Below are 13,022 nucleotides of genomic sequence, written 5' to 3' on the forward strand. Positions count from 1 at the left end.
ACAAACAACTCTGACAACCTTAACTGCAGCCTCACAAACACGCAGATCATCTGTGCCTACTCTGCCCTCGGAGGAAATAGCTACCTCCCTGCCACAGGCAGGGGAGGGAGAAACTGAGGAATTACAACTAGAAGAGATGGCCTCAGGAGGATCTGGTTCTGTATTAGAGAGAATTCTTGAGAAATTGGAGTCTTTGGACAGGAAAGTTGATCAACAAACTGCGAAAATTGACCTTAATACAGAAACTTTAAACAAATTATCTGGGCAAGTTGCACAGAATGCACAAGCAATCGGACAACTGAAGGAGGCTGCAGGTGAAAATCAGAAACTGGCCGAAGAGACCAGCCAAAGAGTGGGAGAGTTGGAAAAAGAAGTAAGGCCGCTCAGCAAGCAGGTTGGGGAACACCAGACCTACCTCTCTATGTTGGAACTTCGGAACAGGGAGACTAACTTAAGGATAAGATCGATACCAGAAGTGGAAGAAGGCAATCTAGCTGAGTTTTTGACCAAAGAATTCTCCAAGTTCTGGGGTCTAGAGGAGGAAGACTTTAAAATTGTGTCAGCCTTCAGACTTGGAAGACTCATAAAGAGAGAGAAGCCCAGAGACTGTTTGATTACGTTGAGATCAAAGGAGGAAAGGGACAAGATTTTGGGCCTGCACTACGGAAGATCCCTGAACATTTCGGACAAAAGAATTGAGATTTTTAAGGACATTCCTAAACAGCTGTTGGACCTCAGATCTGAATATTTGGACTTAGTAAAACTGCTGAGAAGCAACTCAATCATCTTTAGGTGGGACTTCCCCCAAGGATTATCCTTTACCTTTAGAGGGAAGAAGATTAAAATTAGAATTTTGGAAGATAGGGATAAGTTTTTGACTGCCTACGGAGAGGACCTTCATAAAGGACTTGAACTACCCTCAGGGCCTGAACCACCACAGGTACCTGTACCACAGAACCCTGAAGATTCACAGAACAAAACACCATCCCAAGGAAATTAAACAGATCTATCCAGGATGTCTCTGCAACTTTTAAGCTGGAACATAAATGGCTGTAACAGCCCGGAAAAAAGGAAGAAAATCTTTCACATATTAAAAAAGGAGCAACTAGACATTACTTGTCTACAAGAAACACATGTGACTAGGCTCCACAGAAAAATATTGGTAAATAAAAGGTTAGGCCAAGAATTTATATCTTCGGATTCAGTTAAGAAGAGAGGAGTGGTGATATATGCAAAGGAGAGCCTCTCACCAAAATTTCTATTTAAAGATGAACATGGAAGAATTTTGGCAATTGAAATACAGCACCAAGGAGAGAAAATTTTGATATTAGGAATCTACGCTCCAAATGAAGGGAAATCAGAATTCTACAAGAAGTTGCATGAGATTATGCTGGACTATCTGGACTATGATAACATCATCATGATGGGAGATATGAATGGGATCGTTTCAACGAACATGGATAGGTCACAAAGCCAAAAGGTTACTAAAGATGGCAGACTACCAAAGACCTTTTTCGAAATGACAGACAACATGGACTGGATTGATATATGGAGGACAAAGAACCCCTTGGGGAAAGAAGGAACATTTTTCTCCGAAGCCCAACTGACTTGGACAAGAATTGACCAAATATGGATTTCTAGAGGTCTGGCTCCTAAGGTTAGGAAAGTGGAAATCTGCCCAAAGACCTGCTCCGATCATAACGCGTTGAAAATGGACATGACACTATTACCAACCGGCTCCTTTAGATGGAAGATGAATGACAACTTGTTTAGAGATCAGGAGATTATTAAGAAGGCCAAAAAAACAATAAAGGACTACTTTGAGATAAATTTGAACACTGCAGTGGAAAAAAGAACAATCTGGGACGCAAGCAAAGCTGTGATGAGAGGGTTCTTGATACAACAGAACGCCATAAAGAAAAGACTACAAAATGAGAAAAAGGATAAGATTTTGGGGAAAATTAAAGAGTTAGAGAAGAAACTAAGAGTAAACCCGAAGTCACAGCCGATCTTGAGAGAAATTAAACTTCATCAGGCACAATATTCCAAACTGATAAATCAGGAAATAGAATGGAAGATTAAATTAATGAAACAAAAAACATTTGAATCGGCTAATAAATGTGGGAAACTGCTGGCTTGGCAGTTGAAGAAGAGACAAAAGTTGAACATAGTAACAAATTTGGAAATAGAAGGAAGATATATTCAGAACCCGGTGGAAATTAGAAAATGTTTCCAGAAATATTTTAAGAAATTATACACTCAAGGGCCACAAAATGAGGAAGAGATTGCAAAATTTTTGGAGAAAAATGGACTTAAAAAACTATCACAAGAAAATAGATCACTCCTGAATAGTAAAATAACACGATTAGAGATAGAACATGCCATTCAGAATATGAAGCTGGGCAAGTCTCCAGGGCCAGATGGCTTGACCTCCAAGTACTATAAGACATTAAGTGACTATTTGATTCAACCACTGATGGAGGTCAGCAATGAAATTATGGAGGGAAAGAAGGCGCCTGAATCGTGGAAGGAAGCTTTCATCACATTGATACCAAAATCAGAAACTGAAAAGACACAACTTAAGAACTACCGTCCCATTTCCCTTTTAAATGTGGATTATAAAATATTTGCTGACGTTTTGGCAGGAAGACTCAAAAGAGTTTTAAATGAGATAATTCATAAAGACCAGGCAGGCTTTCTCCCAGGAAGACACCTGTTTGCTAATACAAGGAACATTATAGACATTTTGGAACTTTTGCAAACAAATATTAACACTAAAGCAGTTTTAATTTTTATAGACGCGGAGAAGGCCTTCGATAACATCTCTTGGAAATTTATGAAGGGGAATTTAAGAGAAATGGGAGTGGGGCGGGGTTTTGAAAATGGGATTGATGCGATTTACTCAGAACAAAAGGCAAAACTGATAGTTAACAATGTGGTTACAGAAGAGTTTAAGATTGAAAAAGGGACACGACAAGGCTGCCCGATTTCCCCCTTGCTGTTTATTTCTGTCCTGGAGGTGCTCTTGAACTTGATTAGAGGGGACCGGTTGGTGCAAGGGATTCAGATCGGAGCGAAACAATATAAACTTAAAGCCTTTGCAGATGACCTTGTTTTGACATTGCAAGAGCCAGAATCTAGCACAAAAAGAGTGTTACAATTGATTCAGGACTTTGGTCGGGTAGCGGGCTTCAAACTAAATAAACAGAAAACTAAGGTGTTGGGAAAAAACTTGACAGAGGCAGAGTCAGAACGGTTTCAGAGAGAAACAGAACTAACTGTGGTTAAAAAAGTAAAGTACCTAGGGGTAAACATAACAGCAAAAAATCTGAGTCTATTTAAGGACAATTATGAAAAATGTTGGTCTGAAATTAAGAGAGACTTGGACAGTTGGTCAAAATTGAAGCTTTCTTTGCTAGGCCGAATTGCTGCTATTAAGATGAATGTATTGCCTAAGATGTTGTTTTTGTTTCAAACATTGCAAATTGTGGACAAGACGGAGTGTTTCAGGAAGTGGCAGAGAGATATTTCTAAATTTGTCTGGCAGGGCAAAAAGCCCAGAATTAAGTTTAAGATATTAACTGATGCGAAAGAAAGAGGGGGCTTTGCCCTGCCAGACTTAAGGTTGTACTATGAAGCCGCAGCTTTCTGCTGGCTAAAAGACTGGCTACTTCTAAAGGACACTGATGTTTTAGACCTGGAAGGTTTTAACAATGCATTTGGTTGGCATGCATACTTATGGTATGATAAAGTTAAGATCAATAAGGCCTTTAAGAATCATATTGTCAGGAAAGCAGTGTTTAATGTCTGGACAAAATACAAAGACCTATTGGAAAATAAAACTCCAAGATGGCTATCACCTCTGGAGGCCAAGGCCCGAAAAAGACCCAATATGGAGGCCAAATGGCCGAAATATTGGGAAATAATAGAGAAAGAGGGTAATAATTGGAAATTGCAGAGTTTGGAAAAAATGAAAGACAAAGTGCGAGACTGGTTACACTACGCTCAGATCCAAGAAATTTTTAAAAACGATAAAAAGTTAGGATTCCAGGTGGAGAAATCGAAGTTGGAAACAGAATTGTTAGAACCTAAGACCAAAGTACTCTCAAGAATGTATAACTTGCTGTTGAAATGGAATACACAAGATGAAATGGTTAAGTCGGCCATGATAAAGTGGGCACAGGATATTGGGCATAATATTATGTTTGAGGATTGGGAAAGGTTGTGGACCACGGGGATGAACTTCACGGCATGTAATGCTCTGAAGGAAAATGTAATGAAAATGATATATAGGTGGTACATGACCCCAGTTAAACTTGCCAAAATATGCCATGTGCCAGACAATAAATGTTGGAAATGTAAGGAAAATGAAGGAACATTCTTTCACCTCTGGTGGACTTGTCCCAGGGTGAAGGTCTTCTGGGAAATGATATATAATGAGCTGAAAAAGGTATTTAAGTATACCTTCCTTAAGAAACCAGAGGCCTTCCTCTTGGGCATTGTCGGCCAGATGGTGCCAAAGAAGGATCGAACATTCTTTTTGTACGCAACAGCAGCAGCAAGGATACTTATCGCTAAGAAGTGGAAAACTCAAGATCTACCCACGCTGGAAGAATGGCAGATGCAGCTGATGGACTATATGCAACTGGCTGAGATGACTGGCAGAATTCGAGACCTGGGAGAAGAGAGGGTTGAAGAAGATTGGAGGAAATTTAAGACTTATTTACAAAAATATTGTGATTTGGTGGAAAGTTAAGTAGGATGTTTGATCATAAATAATTGGCCACCACAAAATCGGATTGGAATGGGATGTAAAGCGAGATTAAGAGAAATAAATTTGCAGAGGACTATATTTAAATAAGCGGTTATAAAATTTGCAAACTAGATGATAAATTGCATGGAAAAAATTTATGATGATGAAAATGGCAGCGGGAGATGTGAGGAAGTCCAAAGAAGTTATGAAACTCTGTTGAGATAAAAGTAAGGTTGTTTATTAAAAAAAAAATAAAGAAGCACTGTAAAAACTGAGGTATATTGTTAAATGAAAAATGGATGATTGGAGGGGGGACTAATGGCAATAGAGAACAGAAGAAATGGGTAAGCAAGAGTTAAATATGGATGATTGTCAGAGAAGTTGAAGGAAGTCCAAAAGTATGGAATTTGTGAAAATTTGGATTAAAATTGTATATTTATGTCAAAATAATAATAATAAATATTATGGAAAAAGAAAAAAAGGAATTAGTTCAGGGTCAATTTGCCTTTTTAGTGGTGGGGAGGTCCGGGCCAGCCACAACAGAAGCCCATGCTGTTGCTTGGGGTCCCAGCAGCAGCAGCAGCATCCTTTTGCCCCAGAATCCCTTGTAGCATCAAAGCCAACGATTTCTGATGTTTCAAGAGATCCAGTCTCCCCTCTCCTTCGATCTTGCAAGGTAGAGCAACGGGGACGGGCAGCAGGAGACTCGGACCAGTGTGGTTTCCCGCTGGGGTTGGTTGGGGTGAGGGTTGTTGAAGGAAAGTACCCTGCCGCCTATAATTCTTTTTTTAAGCTAATAAAGCTCCGCACCTGGCGGAGGACCAGCCATTCATTTGGTGGGAAAGTTATAGAGGAACAGGTGAATAATGAGCCCTTTCAAAAGCAGGGCGAAGCAGGCTGCAATTAATATAATGGCTGCTCAGCTCATTGGAACTGGGAACACTGTGCTCTGTTCCGTCTCTTTTTTGTTCCTCCTCCGTCGAAAAATAGCTACCTTAATTGATTCATATCTGACAGGCAGTGCTCCGCTTTGGCACAAACAAGGTAGCGCTGTGGGCATAGCAGTCAGGTCCGCCATGTGCTGCTCCTAAAATCATAGCTGTCAACTTACAGATTTGAAAATAAGGGACCAGCAGACTTGAAAATAAGGGACCTGCAGCCTCACCTGTTCCAGGCACTCCAGTCTTCCTGTCCTCCTGCAGTCTGGTCAAACTCATGCTGGGTAGCTTCGAGAACACTGTCCAACCAACTTTGTAACCAGAGGTTCAACTGAATAGAATCTGAATCACATGCACCACAAGGCCTATGCAGCCTCAAATTAAGATGGCTCCCCAGCCTGGCTTTGCACTGCAAAGTTTGCAGCAGCATGTGCAACAAAATGGCATCCAGCATTCAAAAAACCCCTCAGCTTGCATTAACTAGCCACACACATGGCATGCAAGCTCCACCCCCCAGTTGTTCTTAGACTTCTTATTGGGTGAGCAACACAGCCAAGCAACACAGTTGGAGCCTCCCTCCTCCCTGGCCGGCAGGGAGGGAGAGGAGAGGAGCTGCTTCCTTTGAAATTTAAGGGACATCATTTAAGGGATATCCTTCAAAAGGGACAGCAGCGGGACCTGGCGCTGGAATAAGGGACTGTCCCTTCAAATAAGGGACACTTGACAGCTATGCCTAAAGTGTCTCTCTCTCTTCTCCCCCACCCCTTTCTGCCCCACAGCCTGGCATAGTGTCCCCTTTCAAGCGCGTCTTCCTGAAAGGCGAAAAGGTGGGTCGGGACAAGAAGACCCAGGAGAAGGTGACAGAGAGGCGGCCGCTGCACACGGTCTCCGTCCCTTTGCCTGACCGGGTGGATCCCGACATCCTCTTGAACGACTACATCGAAAAGGAAGTGAAGGTAACCGCAGCCTGCTCCTGGCTCCGGCCGCTTAGCGTTTTTCCCATCTGCAGGGGCGGCCTGGAGGTGTAGCCGCCCCACCAAAGAGTCACCAGAGTTGTCGTCGTTAATTAAATTTGCATACCTCTCTTTTCAACCGAGGGACGTGGGTGGCGCTGTGGGTAAAACCACAGAGCCTAGGGCTTGCCGATCAGAAGGTCAGCGGTTCGAATCCCCGCGACGGGGTGAGCTCCCGTTGCTCGGTCCCTGCTCCTGCCAACCTAGCAGTTCGAAAGAACGTCAAGTGCAAGTAGATAAATAGGTACCGCTCTGGCGGGAAGGTGAACGGCATTTCCATGCGCTGCTCTGGTTCGCCAGAAGCGGCTTAGTCATGCTGGCCACATGACCCGGAAGCTGTACACCGGCTCTCTCAGCCAATAAAGCGAGATGAGCGCCACAACCCCAGAGTCGGCCACGACTGGACCTAATGGTCAGGGGTCCCTTTACCTTTACCTTTTCATCTGAAGGTCCCAGGGCAGTTTGCAACAGAAAAATAAAAAAACGAGAATGCAAAATGCCTAATAAAACAAAAACAAACCAATAACCTCCTTCCCACAAACACATTTTAAAAGCCAGGGAATGATACTCAGCCAAACGCCCAGAGGAAGAGAAACGTTTTCTCCTGGTACCTAAAGGCCGCAGGCAAAGCTCCCTGGGGAGAGCATTCCGCAAATAATATAAGCTTATTTGATACACTGATTACATGAAAATACTGGTTACAGGTAGGTAGCCGTGTTGGTCTGCCCTAGTCGAAACACAATAAAAAAATTCCTTCCAGTAGCACCTTAGAGAGCAACTAAGTTTGTTATTGGTAGGAGATTTTGTGTGCATGCACACTTCTTCAAATAATACTGCTTTAAACATGAAGGCCAAGCATATTGCTTCCAATTTACTGGCCTTGCTAGCTAGGGGTGATGGGAGTTGTAGTTCCACAACAACTGTGGAGAAACACTGGTTTAGGTGGAGCTTTATGGATGGAGTGTGACACCCGCCCTCCTTCCTCTGTCATACTCCCCTCGAAGGTGGTCTCCTGTTTTTAAGAACAGGGCCTTACTCATTCCTGCTAGATGTGTTAGCAGGGTTCTGCGGAGAGGCCTCTCTTCCCCGGGGCATGTTGAGAATCGCACTGGCCTCCAGAGGGCCGAGGGGCAGTTGGTGCCTGCTTTCGTCTCACTCTGACAATTCTTCTTTTCTTTTTTCTTTAATTTTTATTAAATTTTTCAAGAAATAGAAATTAAACAAAGAACACTGTAAACACACTTATGTACATATTTTCCAAAATGAAAACTAATTAAAAAAAGGAAAAATAGAAGATAATAAAGAAAAAAAATACTTTTCATAACCTGAAATATTACGACATTCTTGCTTCAAATGCTGCAATATATAAAGCTTAGTTAAAATATTATAAAAGACCTCCACTGCATTCACCACACGTCTCCTAGTTTTCTTGCTCGCATTTACATCTGTTCTTCAATCATTTCCTTTCCTTGGGTTCTTTCATAACCAATCAAATCTTTATGTTCTCTGTATTCTTCACAAGGTCAGTCTAGAGTCAACCAAACTTTTGTATTTGAGCCCTGCTTGTATAAATAATCATTTAAACATTTCCATTGTTTCCGAATTAAAATTATTTTTTTTTTAACTTACGCCTTATTAAATCCTTCAATTTTGCTAACTCCAGGTACTCACAAAGTTTACTTCACCATTCCCCCTGACAATTCTTCATTGCTTTCCAGTATTTAGGTCAATTAGCATCGGTCCCAGGGTACCTGAACCCCTCCAGCCGAACAGAAGTTCTGCATTTGATAGACAATGCAAAGGTGTGTACCAGCCTGTCTTGAGTTTCCTCTCTTCCCCCAGTTCTGGCGTGTTACCCTTCTTTGAGAAGCATTTCCACCTGGGGAGAAGATTTCATAGAACCATAGAAATGCAGAGGGACCATGGGGATCATCTGATCCAGTCCCTGCAATGCAGGAATTGTGGGATTTAGAATAGAATAGAATTTATTATTTATACCCCGCCCATCTGGCCGGCCCTCCCCAACCACTCTGGGCGGCCTCCAACAGAGTATTAAAATACAGTGGTCTGTTAAACATTAAAAGCTTCCCTAAAGAGGGCTGCCTTCAGATGTCTTCATGGCCTAGGAGCCTCGTACCTACAGGACCGCCTCTCCCGGTATGCCCCGCGAAGGACCTTAAGGTCCATAAATAGCAACACCCTAGAGGTCCCGGGCACTAAGGAAGTCAGATTAGCCTCAACCAGGGCCAGGGCCTTTTCAACAGTGGCTCCTGCCTGGTGGAACGCTCTGTCTCATGAAACCAGGGCCCTGCGGGATCTGATTTCTTTCTGCAGGGCCTGTAAGACAGAGTTGTTCCGCCTGGCCTTTGGCTTGGAGCCAGTTTGATTCCCTCCCCCTCTTTCTTTTTCCTTTCTCCTCCTGTGATGAGGCTGCATTTTAATGTTTTAATGTTGTATTTTAATCTTGTTTTTAAGTTGTATTCATTCAACTTGTTTTTATTATTGCTTGTTAGCTGCCCTGAGCTGTCTTGGCTGTGGAGGGCGGGGTATAAATAAAATTATTTATTATTATTATTATTATTATTATTATTATTACTACTACTACTACTACTACTACTATAAAAGTTTGGCAGTTGTTCTTCTCTTTGACGTCTGGTGGGAGGGAGTTCCACAGGGCGGGTGCCACCACCGAGAAGGCCCTCTGCCTGGTTCCCTGTAACTTGGCTTCTCGCAGGGAGGGAACTGCCAGAAGGCCCTCGGAGCTGGACCTCAGTGTCTGGGCTGGAGACGCTCCTTCAGATATACAGGACTGAGGCCATTTAGGGCTTTCCAGGTCAGCACCAACACTTTGATTTGTGCTCGGAAATCTTGAGATTTGAACCCAAGTCCCCAAGAGTCCCGTGCTTTACCAGCTGAGCTATCCCTCCTCGTGGTCGTTTAATACCCTGCCTCTTCTTCCCCTCCCGCCTTCGTCCTAGAGGGCTCATAAGCTTCCAGGGCAGCTGACGCAGGAACACGACGCTGTGATCAGCCTCTCCGCCTACAACGTCAAACTGGTGTGGCGGGATGGCGAAGATATCATACTCAGGGTCCCAATCCATGACATCGCGTCGGTTTCCTACATCCGCGACGACTCCTCGCACCTGGTGGTGTTGAAAACAGGTAGGCTGGCGAAGGGGTTGATGGGGGGGGTCTTGGTAGCCACAAGAGCCTGCTGCGTCCATCAGCTCTTGTGCAGCTAAGTGTCCCATCTGCGGTAGGGCTCTGCTGCGTCTGAGAAAGACCGATTCTGTCAGAGAACAAACTGTTCAGCCATGGAACAGACTCCCTCGGCAATGCAAATCACGGAATCAGAGAATTGGAAAGGACACAGAGGGCCATCTAGGCCAACCCCCAAGGAAGGAGAGTCCGCAAGCTCCCGAGAGAGTCCGTTCCCCGGTCAGACAGCTCCCACTGCCAGAACGTTCTTCCTGATGTTTAGTCCGAATCTCTTTTCTTGTACCTCAAGTTACGTTTGCTTCATGTTAGGCGACAACCCGGAAGTACCGAAAAGGGTTACTTCCGGGTTTCGGCGCATGCGCAGAAGCACCAAATTGCGCTGTGCACTTGCACAAATACGGCGCTTCATGTTGCTGGCTTTTCGTGTTGCGAATGGGCCTCCGGAACGGATCCCGTTCACAGCCAGAGGTAGAAGAGTTTGGATTTGATGTCCCGCTTTATCACTACCTGAAGGAGTCTCAAAGCGGCTAACATTCTCCTTTCCCTTCCTGCCCCACAACAAACACTCTGTGAGCTGAGTGGGGCTGAGAGACTTCAGAGAAGTGTGACTGGCCCAAGGTCACCCAGCAGCTGCAGGTGGAGGAGCGGGGAATCGAACCCGGTTCACCAGATTACGAGTCCACCGCTCTTAACCACTACACCACACTGGCTCTCTGGTACCACTGTACAGTCATACCTCGGGTTACAGAAGCTTCAGGTTGTGTTTTTTCAGGTTGCGGACTGCCGAAACCCGCAAGTACCGGAACGGGTTACTTCCGGGTTTCGGTGGTCACGCTTGCGCAGAAGCGCTAAATCGTGCTTTGCGCAGAAGCACCGAATCGCAACCTGCGTGTGCACAAACACAGGTTGCGAACGCTGCGGGTTGTGAACTTGCATCCCGCATGGATCACGTTCACAACCCGCAGCGTCCACTGTACTCAGTTCTGGTCGAATTTACCCCAAATGCTCAGCAATACAAATCTCATCAGCCACCCATTCAATTCAATAGTCTGATTCCAGATAAAGCAACTTCCTATGTTCCTAAATGAGTGTTTTCCCTACTGTTAAGCAAATGCACAGTGTTCGTTTTAAAAATTACTTTATTAATAAAAGAAAGCACATAAATAAATACTGTCACAGCAGCTTTAAAGCAGCATAAAGTTGGGCATTACCACTGAAATTGTCATTCCAGAACATTACAAAAGAAATACCCTTTTTTCCCCATGGGGGTGTGGTGGGGTTATGCAGAATCACGCAAGCCTAGCAGCTTGCCTCCTGGTTCCACTAATGGCCTCTGGTTTTTCTCAGCTCAGGACCCCGGGATTTCCCCCAACCAGAGTCTTTGTGCCGAAAGCTTGAAAGCTCTTACGTCAGGGTCTCTCTCGGAGAGCGGAGCGGTTCCTGTCGAAGCTTGCTGCCTGGTGGTCCTGGCTACGGAGAATAAAGTAAGATATGTCTGCCTCTCTCCTCTCCTCTCCTCTTCCCTCCCCTCCCCTCCCCTTCCTCAGGCAGGTCCGTTTTTGACAACAAGACTTCCCTTTGCCAGGAAAGATCTTACCTTCACCTTGGACAGGTGCAGCTATGCAGGTGAAAGAGATGCTCTCAGGCTGCGAAGAGGCATCGACTCTGGGTCATATTACGCTCTCTTGTGGTCTAACAAGGCATCCTTCTCTCACAGATACAGCAAAGCAGGATTTTTCTAATTAGGAAAAAATAGTGTCTGTGGTGACAGCAGTCACGAAATTAAAAGACGTCTGCTCCTTGGGAGAAAGGCGATGGCAAACCTAGACAGCATCTTAAAAAGCAGAGACATCACCTTGCCAACAAAGGTCCGTATAGTTAAAGCTATGGTTTTCCCAGTAGTGATGTATGGAAGTGAGAGCTGGACCATAAAGAAGGCTGGCAGGAGCACGGACCGAGCAACGGGAGCTCACCACGTCGCGGGGATTCAAACTGCCGACCTTCTGATCAGCTAGCCGCAGGCTCTGTGGTTGAACCCACAGTGCCAGCCGCATCCCTGCTTGTAAATATGCTCACACAGCCTCTCGTGCCACTTCTGTTGTGCTGCGTGTTCTCGGCTGAATAGTGTGCATAGTCTTCTAAAGCCTGTGTCGCAGATTTATGCTGCACCGAGGACTGGAGGTCGCCTGGCACACCGGCCGGTGGGCTGAGCCAGCTGGGGGCCTGCCAATTGCCCTCGTTTCCTTGGGTGCCTGTTAACAGGAAGACGATGGTTCCGTTAATGTCAAAGTTGCAGGTTTGATCCCTGTGTGTATATTCCTGCACTGCCAGGGGGTTGGACTTGATGATCCTTAGGGTCCTTTACAACACCACAATTCTATGATGCTATGCACCCACCACGTGACAGCCCTATAGATATTTGAAGACAGCTATTGCAGATATGCAGATGACACAACCTTGATGGCAGAAAGTGAGTAGGAATTAAAGAACCTTTTAATGAGGGTGAAAGAGGAGAGCGCAAAATATGGTTTGAAGCTCAACATCAAAAAAACTAAGATCATGGCCACTGGGCCCATCACCTCCTGGCAAGTAGAAGGGGAAGAAATGGAGACAGTGAGAGATTTTACTTTCTTGGGCTCCATGATCACTGCAGATGATGACAGCAGCCACGAAATTAAAAGACTCCTGCTTCTTGGGAGAAAAGCAATGACAAACCTAAGCAGCATTTTAAAAAGTAGAGACATCACCTTGCCAACAAAGGTCTGTGTAGTAAAAGCTATGGTTTTCCCGGTAGTGATGTTTGGAAGTGAGAGCTGGACCATAAAGAAGGCTGATCGCCAAAGAATGGATGCTTTTGAATTCTGGTGCTGGAGGAGACTCTTGAGAGTCCCATGGACTGCAAGAAGATCAAACCTCTCCATTCTGAAGGAAATCAGCCCTGAGTGCTCACTGGAAGGACAGATCCTGAAGCTGAGGCTCCAAGACTTGGGCCACCTCATGAGAAGAGAAGACTCCCTGGAAAAGACCCTGATGTTGGGAAAGATGGAGGGCACAAGGAGAAGGGGACGAGATGGTGGGACAGTGTTCTCGAAGCTACCA

At 44.8% G+C, this 13,022-nt stretch overlaps 1 protein-coding gene across 2 annotated transcripts in view; it reads left to right on the forward strand.

Annotated features, from left to right (window-relative positions):
* The window catches only part of CCM2 (CCM2 scaffold protein), a 56,136-nt gene that overhangs the window by 30,452 nt on the left and 12,662 nt on the right, over positions 1-13,022 (forward strand). For both annotated transcript variants that reach the window (XM_083704245.1, XM_083704246.1), the window contains exons 2-5: positions 6,471-6,647; positions 8,423-8,506; positions 9,683-9,866; positions 11,271-11,407. In XM_083704245.1, coding sequence (XP_083560371.1) covers positions 6,471-6,647; positions 8,423-8,506; positions 9,683-9,866; positions 11,271-11,407 — 582 coding nt within the window. The remainder of the gene's footprint in view (positions 1-6,470; positions 6,648-8,422; positions 8,507-9,682; positions 9,867-11,270; positions 11,408-13,022) is intronic.

This window comes from Podarcis gaigeae (genome assembly GCF_964106915.1).
Source record: "Podarcis gaigeae genome assembly, chromosome: 12".
NCBI lineage: Eukaryota > Metazoa > Chordata > Lepidosauria > Squamata > Lacertidae > Podarcis > Podarcis gaigeae.